This window comes from Camelina sativa, chromosome 15 (assembly GCF_030686135.1).
Source record: "Camelina sativa cultivar CO46 ecotype springtype chromosome 15, ASM3068613v1".
NCBI classification, from domain to species: Eukaryota; Viridiplantae; Streptophyta; class Magnoliopsida; order Brassicales; family Brassicaceae; genus Camelina; species Camelina sativa.
The window spans coordinates 11,178,279-11,191,573 of record NC_141894.1 but is presented as its reverse complement, the minus strand read 5'-3'; the positions used below and the strand labels follow the sequence as shown (position 1 = coordinate 11,191,573).

General features: G+C 40.1%; 1 protein-coding gene across 3 annotated transcripts; it reads left to right on the top strand.

The window, feature by feature from the left end:
• Positions 1-234: 234 nt before the first annotated feature.
• On the top strand, positions 235-12,986 carry LOC104746491 (non-structural maintenance of chromosomes element 4 homolog B-like). 3 transcript variants are annotated; one of them, XM_087487662.1, is made up of 9 exons: positions 235-449; positions 10,213-10,484; positions 10,574-10,654; positions 10,793-11,051; positions 11,148-11,241; positions 11,469-11,679; positions 11,775-11,866; positions 11,965-12,224; positions 12,616-12,986. In XM_087487662.1, exons 1-8 carry the CDS (start codon positions 367-369, stop codon positions 12,217-12,219), a joined length of 1,347 nt encoding a protein of 448 aa, XP_087343788.1. In that variant the 5' UTR covers positions 235-366; the 3' UTR covers positions 12,220-12,224; positions 12,616-12,986. The 3 variants fall into 3 exon arrangements, with proteins under 3 accessions (XP_087343788.1, XP_087343789.1, XP_010466279.2); XM_087487663.1 differs by having other exon boundaries at positions 274-449; positions 12,645-12,986; XM_010467977.3 differs by lacking the exon at positions 12,616-12,986 and having other exon boundaries at positions 274-449; positions 11,965-12,543.
• The last annotated feature ends 309 nt before the right edge of the window (positions 12,987-13,295 follow it).

Genomic DNA, 13,295 nt, shown 5'->3' with positions numbered 1-13,295 from the left:
ATCATAAAGTGATGATCTCTACACAAAATGCAGCTACATGAGCAAAATGATATAACTCAACTTATACTTCATTTTCCCTGTATCAAGTATCACCCATTGTTTCATTTCATTTTCTCAGCTATTAAGAGCATTTCCATCGGTTATACCTTTGGGATGTCTATTAGTTTTTTAATACTAAAATGAAAAAAAGAAAGTTTTAATCATAATTATTCAGAGACCTGTGTATCTGCCCATACCATTTTAGATATCCAGAGACACCTACGTGTCAATAATGTATTGGCTTTGTTCTGTTTTTTTTTTTTTTCCTTTCTCTTTTCTTCATTTGTTCTACTCTCTCTCTCACGAACGAACGAGGAAAAAAATCGCATGAATCGATTTATCAAAAGGGAATCAAAATCAACGAAACCAATTGAAGTTCTGATCGGAAATAGCAGCAGAAGGCACTGTAGGTAAGCAAAAAAAAACATCTTTTTTTCCTCATATTTATGGTACCTTTCTTATTTGAGAAAAATCCTTTGTTATCTGGATCGGGGTTCCAATTTGATGTCGAATTTGATTATGTGAACGAAATCTAGGAATTGATTTCGAGTTTTTTCGAGTTTGAAGTCAGATTTATAGGCTAATATGCATTGACTTGTGATAATTCAAGGTCTACAGAACCTAAACCAATTGTGGATGCAGTTTAAGTAAATCTTTTTTATTCATTTGTGTAAGTGATCTCTCTAAATCCTTTTCTTTTGCTTCAGACTTCAGAGGTTCAATCCTTTCTTTGTTTAGGATTTATATATCTTCGTTTAGGATATATATATTTCCATCTAAATCCCCTTTTTTGTTCAATACACTTTTAGAGAACCATCTTGGCGGAGACATTTGTGAACCATATTGGCTTAGACGTGAGTGTTAAGGTATAGAGAACACACAACTCAAATAACCCGCTTGGAAACGCGCCAAGCAAGCACTTTTTATTCAATCTTATATGAAAACTCTCGTTCCTTACAAGACTGGAAACAAAGCTCACTCTCCTATCTATCTAACACACCCTGTGTAGATCTAAAAGAGTTTAAAACACACTCATCTTCTAAGCCTTTTTATGAATGCTTGAAGGTTACAAATCTCTTAAACTTTTACCCCACAAGTGCTAACTCTTTTCGCGGCTAGCCCTCGTCTTTTTATACTCGCACACAAGATTTCTAACCTAAATCTTTGTGCATCCTAATAATAAGGAAATATCCTTGATCCCCAAGAATATTACTTCCTTATTCTCTTAACAAGATATACTCTCAATATCTTCAAGTATATCATGATTTCTTCTTCCTTCCAAATCCCATGGCTCGTCATCTTGTCCAACAATCAATATGATATGCCAAAAAGAAAACAAGCAGAGAGAGAACTACTTACCAGCATCCAAGGCGTCTTCCAGAATCTTGATGGCCAACCAGATAGCTTTGTGCTTTGCAGACAAACCACTCCGAAGGACAGGCTCCGTAGGAAGTGAAGCAGTCTTCTTCCCCTTGGTCTTCTTCTTGTCTTGTGGCCGAAGACTCGAAACAGGTCGCTGAGCTTCCAAGAGCTGATAGATGAGGCTGGGAAATGGCAACCGGAAGCCAGATTGAGCTTGCAGACCCAACTGTATGATCTGATTGTAGATCATCCTCCCAAAGTTGAACGGAATGCGATGCATGATCATATAGATCACCATTGCTCTGTTCGTCGAGATATAACCGGTGTTCACTAGAGACCAGTTGCTACATCATATCTTATGCAGATCCTTGATGACCGGGTTCTTGATCGTCGTTGACACCAACTGCTTGCAGGACTTCACCTTCCACCAGATAGAAAAAGTGCCAGATCCTCCTCTAGGATAGCAGCTGTCAACAATCGTTGCTCGCGCACATCAACGGATTGTAGACCAAACAGGGCATTGATTTGACTAGGAGAGAATTAATACACCCAGTCGCGAACAAGGACATCAACCGAGTCACCCTCAATCTTCACCGCATGAAGATTTGCCCAAAATTCATATACAACATCCAAATCAAAAGAACCAACTTGAGAGACGGTTTTCAACAGCCCAGCCTGATCGATCAGCTCCCTAGCCTTATCATCCACTCCGAGAGAGTAGCAAGCTTCAGGGGCAAGGGTTCGAGAGACAAAGAACCCATATCGACGAGCAGCTTTAGAGGACGTGAACCGTTTTGAGTCAAATTCCTTGGAAGAGGCGCCACGAGAAGAGGAAACGCCCTTATCCTTGGCGAGAAACAGACGCTTGGAATCACGGCTGTCGGCATCAACAATCGGCTGTCTCTTGCGCAGACGAGACGAGACTCCCTGACCTGACAGAGCAGGCTTGGGAACATCACCGGTGAGATCAACCACCGGAAACTGAGATGGCACCTCCCTTGGTGGAGAAGACGAAGAGTCGCATGTCTTGTGGTCCACCTCGATGAAAGCAAGCATGGGAAGTGGATTCTCCGGTGTTGGGGTCGCTGAAGTCAACTCGTCGCGTGGCTCGTAGACGACCATAGCTGTGGTCGGATCAATCGGAACCTGAGGAGACGGTGGAGGCAGTGCTGATGGCAAAGTGTGAAGTTCCTCATCCGAGCTAGAGTCATAGTGGAAGCCGGTAAAGATTGATTTCATGGTGATTAGAGGTTAGACCACAAAAAACAAAGGAGAAGAGAGGATAGAGGCTTAATCGACAGAGAGTTGAATCGCAAGGATGAAGAGGAAAACACCAAAACCCTAGCCGCTCTCTTTTATACACCTTCGTGTGATCTAATGGGCTGTAAAGGCCCGGCCCGTTAACCATAGCAGTCCTGAAAACCACTCAATTAACCATTAGTGTACACCGAACCTTCCCTTCTTTTTTTTTGTTCACTTGCCAAATCACACACTCACATTAATGTTAAGATTCGAATAAATCACATCCTTTCTCCTCCTATTATTATTTTTTTAGTTTCCCAACATGTTCATGAACCTAAGAACAAGATACACACATCCACTTATGGTGAACATACATGGACCCAGACCGAGCAATAGACACATGTGAGCAAGTTTTTATTTATTTATTATTAAATAAAGTCACACCAGTTACAAGAGAACAACCATACCTGTGATGTGTTAATCATATGCTCAGAACATTTGCCAGGAACTATCATAACCTCTTGAATTGTTGAAGATCAAGGAACCTGTTGCATGTGGGTAGTCTTTCACACTGGCATGCATTTAGTCTACAGTCCATCCCAACATGTTAAGGCAGCTGGAGATAATCTCTTTGAAGAGCATTTTTTTTTATTCAGCCTTCTCTTAGCTTTTGCACCGCCTTGAAGGTTAGTGACATCACTTGATTTTGCCAGTCATTGATTTCAAACTTGCCATCCAACAGGAAATTTCTTCCTGAAGGTGTATGCTCATGCCTCTTCACAGCTCTTTGACCTCCTTAAAGCATGACAACTTTTAACAGGATGGACAGACCGGCAGCTATTTACCACAGTTGCTTTCAGAGTGCTGATCTTCTATATATTCTAGGATTTCCATGATTTGTCCTAGCGCATGTCCCTGCCTTAGATCAGCACAGCTTAGAACTCACAAATACCAATTGACTTCCTCAGATTTACAAATCTGTTAAAATCCAAAGGCTTAGTAAACAAATCAGCTAACTGAAAATCAGTGCTCATATGGTCAATCTCAATCAGTTTCGCCTCAACTAATTCACGAACAAAATGGTGTCTAATATCAATGTGTTAAGATCGTGAATGTTGAACAGGATTCTTTGATATGTTTATTGCACTCAAATTATCACAATGAATTAGAAGAGTACTAGAATCCATACTATAGTCAGAGGACATTTGCGGCATCCACAGGAGCTGTGTGCAACAGCTGCCAAGGCAATGTATTTAGCCTCAGTGGTTGATAGGGAGACACTGTTTTGCTTCTTGTTATGCCATGATATCAGGTTGTTGCCCATGAAGAAACATCCTTCACTTGTACTACGACGATCATCCATAGATCCTGCCCAATCAGCATCACAGTATCCACTCAGGCTGGTGTTGGTATCCTTGGTGTAGAAAATACCAAAGTTCACTGTCCCTTTGATGTACTTGATGATCTTTTTAACCGCTAGTAAGTGTGACATCTTGGGCTTGACTTGATAGCGTGTACAGATCCCCACTGACAGATATATGTCTGGACGACTCGCTGTCAGATATAGCGGGCTTCCAATCATACCTCTATATAGTCACTTATCCACATCCTACCCTCCTTCATCTTTTGAGAGCTTGTCATTGGTGCCCATAGGAATCTTTGCTTCTTTACTCTTCCCTAATCCAAACCGTTGTTCCAACTCTTTGGCATAGGTGCTTTGAGACACGAAAATCCCATCAGCTGATTGTTCAACATGCAACCCAGAAAATATTTTAGCTCTCCCACCATACTCATCTCAAATTCATGTGACATACTTTCCACAAATTGTTTAACCAAAAGTTGACAAGTTGAACCAAAGACAATGTCATCGACATAGATCTGAACAAACATCAGATTGTTGTCACTGTTAAGAACAAACAGCGTTTTGTCTACATTTCCTCGACTGTATCCTTGATCCAGAAGAAAAGTAGTCAACCTCTCATACCACGCTCTCGGTGCCTGCTTAAGACCATACAATGCTTTCTTGAGCCGGTACACATGCTCAGGATGTTGTGAGTTCTCAAAGCCTTTTGGTTTCTCAACAAAGACCTCTTCTTGTATTATTTCATTCAGGAAGGCACTTTTAACATCCATCTGATGCAATGTGAACTTTAGAGCACATACCATCCCAAACATGAATATGATTGATTCTAACCTTGCTACTGGAGCAAAAGTCTCATCAAAATCAACTCCTTCAACTTGAGAGTAACCTTGAGCCACCAATCTGGATTTGTTTCTCATAATGCATCCACTGGCATCACTCTTATTCTTGAAGATCCACTTTGTTCCCACTACATTGACATTAGCAGGGCGTTTAGTGAGTTCCCACACATTACTCCGCTCAAATTGTTCCCTCTCATCTTGCATTGCAGCAGCTCAGAACTTGTCGCGAAGTGCCTCCTTGTGATTCTTTGGCTCAATAGCTGAAACGAAACAAACAAATTGAACAACATCAGAGTCCTGAGAAACAGTCTTAGGAACAACAGCCTTTTGTTTATTTCCAGCCAGTTGAGCAAAATCAATCTGCTTTCCTCTGGTAACTCTACCCCCTGAATTACACCGATAACATCACTAGAGGAGTGATTCCGATGAACCTGAGAAGATGAAGGAAGAACATACGATGATGACATAGGGCTGATCGAGTCACCATGAGTTGCAGGTTCTTGCTCTTGCTTCTCATCATCAGTTACCATGTCCTTGTCTGAGATGATAGCGACCCGTTGAAACGAGGTATCGTCAAAAACAACATTGACAGTTTCTTATACAGATTGTGTGCGTTTGTTGTAGACACGGAATGTAGTGCTATGTCCAGAATAACCAAAGAAGATCCCTTCATCACTCTTGAAGTCAAATTTACTCAACTGATCCTTGTCATTCAGAATATAGCAGAGACATCCAAAGACATGAAAGTAGCTTACTGTAGTAGACTTCCCTTTCCACAGCTCATAGGGAGTCTTATTGGTCTTTGGTCGGACATACACTCGATTGATGATGTAACAGGTGGTGTTAACAGCTTCGTCCCAGAACCGATGAGGAACCTGATTTCCATGCAGCATAGCCCGTGCCATTTCTTGCATTATTCTGTTCTTCCGCTCCACAACTCCATTCTGCTATGGTGTTCTTGGGGCAGAGTATTGATGAATAATGCCTTGATGGCCATAGAATTGATCAAACCTGTCATTCTGAAATTCTCCTCCATGATCACTACGAATAGTTTGGATAGAGCACTTCTCACTCTTGATCTGCAAGGCAAGTATGCGGAAACATTCAAGAGTATCATATTTGTCCCGTAGAAATCGCACCCAGGTGTAACGAGTGTAGTCATCAACCATGAAAAAAGTGAACCGTCGCCCAAATATACTTTGAACTTGTATAGGACCCATCAGATCCATATGAACCAGTTGAAGTGTATGACTAGTTCGAATTTCTGACAATGACCCATGAGATGCCTTGACCTGCTTGTCCTTGTTGCATGGACCGCATATGAAATGTGGATCACCCTTCAGCTTAGGATATCCACGGACAACTTCTTGATTAGCCAGATTCATCATTGTGCGAATATTCAAGTGACCAAGTTTCTGATGCCACAGCTCTGTGTTCAACTCAGTGGTCATGTTGAAGCACTACATCGCTGATTTCCATATGTAACAGTTATTACCAGATCTCCTTCCTCTGAGCCGAACAGATCCTTGTTGATCAACTGCCTTGTAATCCTTCTTGGTAAAAGTGACATCCAGGCCTTCATCACACAGCTGACTGACATTGATCAGATTTTCCTTCAAGCCATCGACCAAGAAAACATCATTTAGATGTGGTTGAGATTCACCACCAGTTGTACCCTTTCTTCGGATTGTTCCTTTTCCTCCATCACCAAAAGTAGCTCTTCCTCCAGCAACATCTTCTATATGGGATAGATTGTCAAAGGCACCTGTCATATGCCTGGAACATCCACTGTCAAAGTACCACTTGGCCTGATCAACTTCTGTTCTTTCGGCTGTGTACGCCACTTGACAATAGAGATCCTCTTTCCTGACATACCCCTGATTGTTTCTTCTTACAGTTGGATAGAACATACCATGTTGCATCAGATTTGACACACGATTCCAAAATTTGTAGCACTGGGCCTTATAATGGTACAGATGCCCACAGTACCAGCATCCTCTTCTTCTGCTGAGCTGGATAGGTCTCTGAGCTGTCTGCTGATAACTGTTTGGAGCATATGGCTGCTTGTAGGTAATCCAGTCTGCATACTCATCCTTTGGAGTTCGGATTCTGCTTCACAGGACGTTGACCATACGGACTGGTCATTGTAGGGAATATCTTCTCTTTCCCAGGACGCTGACCATATGGACTAGTCATTGTAGGGAATATCTTCGCTTTCAGTTTAGGCTCAGATTCCAACCCTTTGACAAATTGAGTAGTCGTGCCAGTGTTTGTTCCTTGATAACCCAGACCCCACTTCAAGTTTCTTGATCTTCCAGTACTAAATAATCTATCCAGATCTTTAGTTCCCTTACTCAGCATCCTGATGTTCTTCAGTTGTTCCTCTAACTGCTTCTCAAGTCGCAGAGTCTTAGCCTTCTCTTCAGTTAGTTCTTTAGAAATCATTATAATATTCAGTTGTAGTGTATCCCTCTCGGAAGTCAGCTAGGTGTTGTCTTCAGTCTTTTGCAACACTGTTTTGATGAGAAGCTCTATCTGATCTTCTGCCGATAAATCAGCCTACTCTCCATCTGAGTCAGAGTCAACCTTCTCATCTATATCTTCATTTTTTACCAACACCTTATATTCTTCGTCTTCCTCAATGACACCCAGCAGTACCACAAAGCTGTTCAGAATCTCACCTTTGCTGTATTCTTTATCTGAATCGCTTTCACTCCAAGTAATGTAAGATTTCTGCTTGTTCTCACGTAAAGGACAATCAGACTTAGTATGACCATAACCCTTACACCCATAACACTGCAGAGAACTCTTACGTTTGTTGTTTAGACACTCAGACTTGTAGTGTCCATATCCCTCACACTCAGCACATTGTCGCTCCTACTTGTCACTTTTCCTGATCTCCTTATCATATCAGTTTTTGTGAGCGTGTGAGCGATGTTGTTCCCTTCCGCTGACCTCTTTCCATCTTGCGAAAGTACTTCTTAACTAACAAGCCCACCTTCAGCTGTATCTCAAACGCCTGCATCATCCCAACCACCTGATTGTATTTGAGCTCATCAGAATTTAGAGACACGTCTATAGCAGACCTGTGTGGTTGAAACTTGTCAGGCAGACTTCTAAGAATTTTTTTCACCAGCTTCTTGTCCTTGTACCGTTTCCCCAAAACTACAGCTTCTTGCGCAATACCACTCAACCGACTGCTGTAATCAGCCACTGACTCAGTTTCAGTCATGTGCAAGTTTTCAAAATCTGATGCAAGATTGTCCAGCCTTATGCGTTTAACCCTGTATGTGCCTTCAAATGTGACGACCAAAATATCCCATGCTTCCTTGGCTGCTACACATCCTTGAACTTGATTGAAGATGTCCCTAGGCAGAGACTTGAAGATAACTGACAATACCTGTGAGTTATGTTTGGACTTTGCTTTTTCTTCTGCTGTCCATTTCTGCATGTGCTTAGGAACCAGTTCTCCTTCCTCATTCTTCTCCGTAGGATGTGACCAGCCGTCTTCCACCGCAAACCAAGCTTCCATGTCGATGCTTGAGATGGCCTGCTTGATTGAGACTTTCCAAAAACCAAAGCACTCAGGATCGAGTTTCAATGGTGTTTGAACCGCAACAAAATCCAGTGATTTCTCCATACCCTTGTCGCAAGATCTCACATGTTGAAAAAGGATACCAGAACTTTTTATCAGGTGTCTGCTCTGATACCAACTATTAAGGTATAAAGAACACACAACTCAAATAACCCGCTTGGAAATGCGCCAAGCAAACGCTTTTTATTCAATCTTATATGAAAACTCTCGTTCCTTACAAGACTTGAAACAAAGCCCACTCTCCTAACTATCTAACACAACACCCTGTGTAGATCTAAAAGAGTTTAAAACACACTCATATTCTAAGTCTTTTTATGAATGCTTGAAGGTTACAAATCTCACAAACTTTTACCCCACGAGTGCTAACTCTTTTCGCGGCTAGCCCTCGTCTTTTTATACTCGCACACAAGATTTCTAACCTAAATCTTTGTGCATCATAACAATAAGGAAATATCCTTGATCTCCAAGAATATTACTTCCTTATTCTCTTAACGAGATATACTCTCAATATCTTCGAGTATATCATGATTGCTTCTTCCTTCCAAATCCCATGGTTCGTCATTTTGTCCAACAATCTTTCTCCACATCAGGACTTCATGCCACATCAGCTAATCAGACCTCTGGGACTCTCCACAGCATCGTGTCACCGACAGAGCTGTGATGCATTTTCAGTGGAGAACATCTTTTGTTTATGTTTACGTATTTTGGTCCCATCTACTTTATCAACGTCAATGTATAAAACAATTGAATTCAGCTGCCCCTCAATAGAGGACAATATAAATATATAATACTAAAATCTCTGCTCCACTTCTATGATTATTCCACAACAAAATGTCCCTCTTCTTCTTTACTTCCCAAGAACGTTGCCTAAAAAAATCACCAACTTTCCATTGTATATATTCACGCATTGCGACTTTGATTTATATAACACAATACTTGTCAAGTTTCAAACTATTAACAACTCTCCAATCACAAGAGGAGAGTTATAAATATAGTATCACATTATCTATCACACACGCACACACACATTTACGGCGATAGTGCCCACATGGTGTCTCAACCTTGTCACATGTACCATCTCTCGGATCATAAACTATCACTTGGCTATACCGGATCATAAACTATCACTTGGCTATACCTCATCACATCCTCTAAACACGTAAATCTTCCCATTAACTAGTCCCCTACACCTATTATATAGCGAGCCACTGGCATACTTGGACCCTGACGCAACTTTCCAGACCGTGAATCAAGTATCCACATGTTGACTGTAGTAACCCACCAACGAAGTAGATCTCGATCGGGACCAACCATGAGAGCAGCAGAGCATGGGTCACGCTGAAGAAGGAAACGGGATTTCGATCAAACGATTCTCAGTGACAGTGAGCATGAACCAATGCTCACGTCACTACTCTCATTGGTTGGTGTTGGAAGCGACGGTGTTAGATATCATGATCGTCTTGGATTAGGTTTTTTTTTTTTTCCTATAAGAGTAGCTAGTTAACATTTACTTAAAATATTTGATACCAAAAAAAATAAAAAAATTGTTACACAGTTTTGGTTATTAAATTTTTTTTTATGTACTCTGGGAAGTCAACAAAATAATATGGTCAAAAGACTTCGAGGGCACGAGAACTCTATAAAAATACTAATTTCCTTTTTATCTTTATTTCTCGGCGGGAAAAATCATCGACGTCTCTTCATCTTCTCGCCGCCGTTAGGGTTTTATTTATATTCTTCTTTAATAACCTCTTCCACGTTTTGTTTCTCAGTTTCTTTTCTTTTCCTGAGACGATCATCATGAGAAACTCGGTGAAGCGGGAAGCGGAATCGACCGGAGATCGCAGCAGGAGAAGAGAAGCCGATGAACCGTCGTCGTCGTCGGAGAGACCTAAGATCGTGAAAAAGGAGAAGCAGAGTAAAACCGTAACTGATTCAGTAACACGGTCTCAAGAGCCGCCGATTCATGAGGGGGAAGAACAAGGGATTGATGATCGTAGAGCTATAAGATCTCAATACCTAGCTCTTACCCACGAGATTAAAGGCACTGTCTCTCGCTTCTTTCTACTTTTGTGTGTTTGTGTTTTTCTATCTTTCTTTCTGACATAACTGTGTTTGGTTTGGTGTGAATAGATGCTAAAGATGATTTGACCAAAGTTGATTCTGACAAGTTCAACCGTATCATTAATAAGGTTGAAAATTTGCACCAGAAAGGTAATTTTATTTTTGTTCTTTATATGTCTTGGTCTTAAAATTAAGAGGAGATGTTTCTTATTTTGTGTGTACTATGTAGTAATTACCAAAGGTAGTTTATTTTTGTACTGATTTTATTTGGTGCTGTTATTTTTGCAGTTCAGAAGCCTAGAGAGCAAGTTGCTGACGCGGAGGCGCTTTTGGATTTAGTGGATAACGTGGTTTCGTCAGTGAAATCTCAATCTGCTCATGGTGGTGTTTCTCCAGCTGAGTTTGTTAATGCCTTGACCAATGGGTTTGGGAAAACGTCTTTAAGAATTGATGCTGATGAAGAAAATAGGCAAGTGTCGATGAAGTGGAAGGACCTTGGGTTTGCTGTCTGCTCTACGGTTTTGGTTTCATGTGGTTGTTCTACAATGTGAGTTCTCTCTTTCTCTCATTACAAGTGCTTTTATGTTAGGTATCTGAACTAATTGCTTTTAATTATTGTTTTCTTGTTTTGTATCTCTTTTAGGATAGGTCCTATGGATACTGAATTGAAACAAAGGAAAAGGGCAGTGGGAAACAGAAAACGTACAAAGCCTGGTGCAGGGGTTAGGCCAGAGGAGGTGAGTAATGTTCTGAAAGTTTCAGTAATCTTTTGTCTCTGGAGCAAAGTTGACTGTGTAGTTCCCAAATTTATGCATCTTTTGATTTACTCTGCATACTAAGCTGCGTGTAATTGCATGCTTGATGTATTAAAATCTCTGTTTCCATATTACTTATTAGTTTGTGATTGATTTGATGATTCATGTATCAGTGAGTGCTGATTTGGCTACTTTTGATATCCTTTCAGGTTGATAATACTGAAAAGAAAACTGATACAGACAAAAACATGGCAATAATGTTTAACATCTTGCGGAAAAATAAACGTGTCAAGATTGAAAATTTGGTGCTCAATAGGAAATCATTTGCTCAGACGGTAGAGAATGTGTTTGCACTATCGTTCTTGGTGAAAGATGGACGAGTTGAGATCAATGTTGATCAAAATGGTTCTCATTTTGTTGGTAAGATTGACCTTTTCTTGTCTTGTTTTGGTATTTGATTTATAAAAAAAAAAGGTTTATTTACAGTTTATCTTGCTTTCCTGATTTGTCCTTAGAGCCGAGGAATGCTCCTGCTGCGAACCAGGTGATGTCAGGGGAGGTCGTTCACAATCATTATGTACTTAGATTTGATTACAAAGATTGGGAGGTACAGATTAATTAGTTCTATTTCAATAATTCTCTTAGTGGTGTATATTAATTAGTTAGCTCTAATGAGTTTTTGATTTGATGATTGTTGTTGTATAGCCAATGAGCAAAATGGTGGCAGTGGGAGAGGAGCTGATGCCACACAGGGAAACAGAAGTCGTTTCATCTACTTGTGACTTGGCATCGAAGCTCTCACAAGATTCTCAGACAAAGCCAATAAGAAACCTGTCGAGGAAGCAAGGTTTCGTGAGTCAAGAAGAAACAGTTGTGGAAGATTCTACTGACATTGAAGGCGGCGACAATGAAGATAGTGAAAATCGCCGGGAATGCAAGCTTAGGAAGACTCACTTGTGAAGAAGGTTCGTGAATTGACAAGTCTTTTAACTAATCCATTAGGGTATATAGCAACTTTTAACCTGTGGTTTCGATTTGGTAGGAAGCATCATTTATGTGGTTGGCAAATATCTTAATGGATTGTTTCTGATTAGGATTGTTACTTTGACTGATGTTAGGAAGTTAATTAGGGAGAGGGCCTTTGCTTTTCTACTTAGTTTAACACAGAAGTTTTAAGAGGTGTTTTGATTAGAACAGACTTGATACTTTGGACCATCTTCCTCCTTAACTCGTGGCTTTAATTATTATTGTTCTTTTGAGTTTTAGTAAATTTCACTTTTGATCTTCTCGGTCAGATACTAGTTAATGATCTATTGTCCAAATGTTCATATGTCTTCAATATATTCGTTTATGAAGATAAGAGACCATGACGGTTCTTTCTATAGTGCATGTCATCTACTCTCCAGTGGTTAAATCCCGATCATTAGTGAGTGTGTTGGGGAAGTACCACCATCCCGATGCTTAATTCCTACGACCATAATGGTTCTTTCCATGGTGCAAGTCATCTATTCTCTAAACCCCGACGATTTTATTTATTCACATATTGGCTACTCCCAAAATTTTGCACGAATATCCTCAAAACATTACATATTTACATAATTTCTCTCATAATGTAGTGAGGCTCCTTGTAATTACCGAAAGCTTGGCAATATGTAAAAGTAATCCTTTTTTTATGTAACACTTTTCTCTAATACTAATACTATGGGTTGGTTTTGCATTTATATAATAAATCGATACTGTCTTGTTCGACTTGTCTCACATGCAACAAATCGAACCCAACACAAACGAGGAAAACCCTTTACATCGGTTTTAGAGAAAATAGCCTTTATTGTTAGTAATAAAACAAAAAAAAAAACAACGTACACAAACTTACTTGTCTTTACTTGTCGTCACTAGATTTTGGAATTTATTTAGTATTTAATTCTACACATAATCACCATTTTCATCTATCAACAAAAAATTATAATTTATGAAGATACTATTATTCTATTGATTTTTTTAATAAAATACTATTCTATTGAATTTATTTTAGACTA

Coding starts and splice junctions, on each gene's coding strand:
- LOC104746491 (XM_087487662.1), top strand. CDS start 367: ATGAATCGATTTATCAAAAGGGAATCAAAATCAACGAAACCAATTGAA. Junction 10,485..10,573: donor TCTTACCCACGAGATTAAAG/GCACTGTCTCTC, acceptor TGGTGTGAATAG/ATGCTAAAGATGATTTGACC. Junction 10,655..10,792: donor TGAAAATTTGCACCAGAAAG/GTAATTTTATTT, acceptor TTATTTTTGCAG/TTCAGAAGCCTAGAGAGCAA.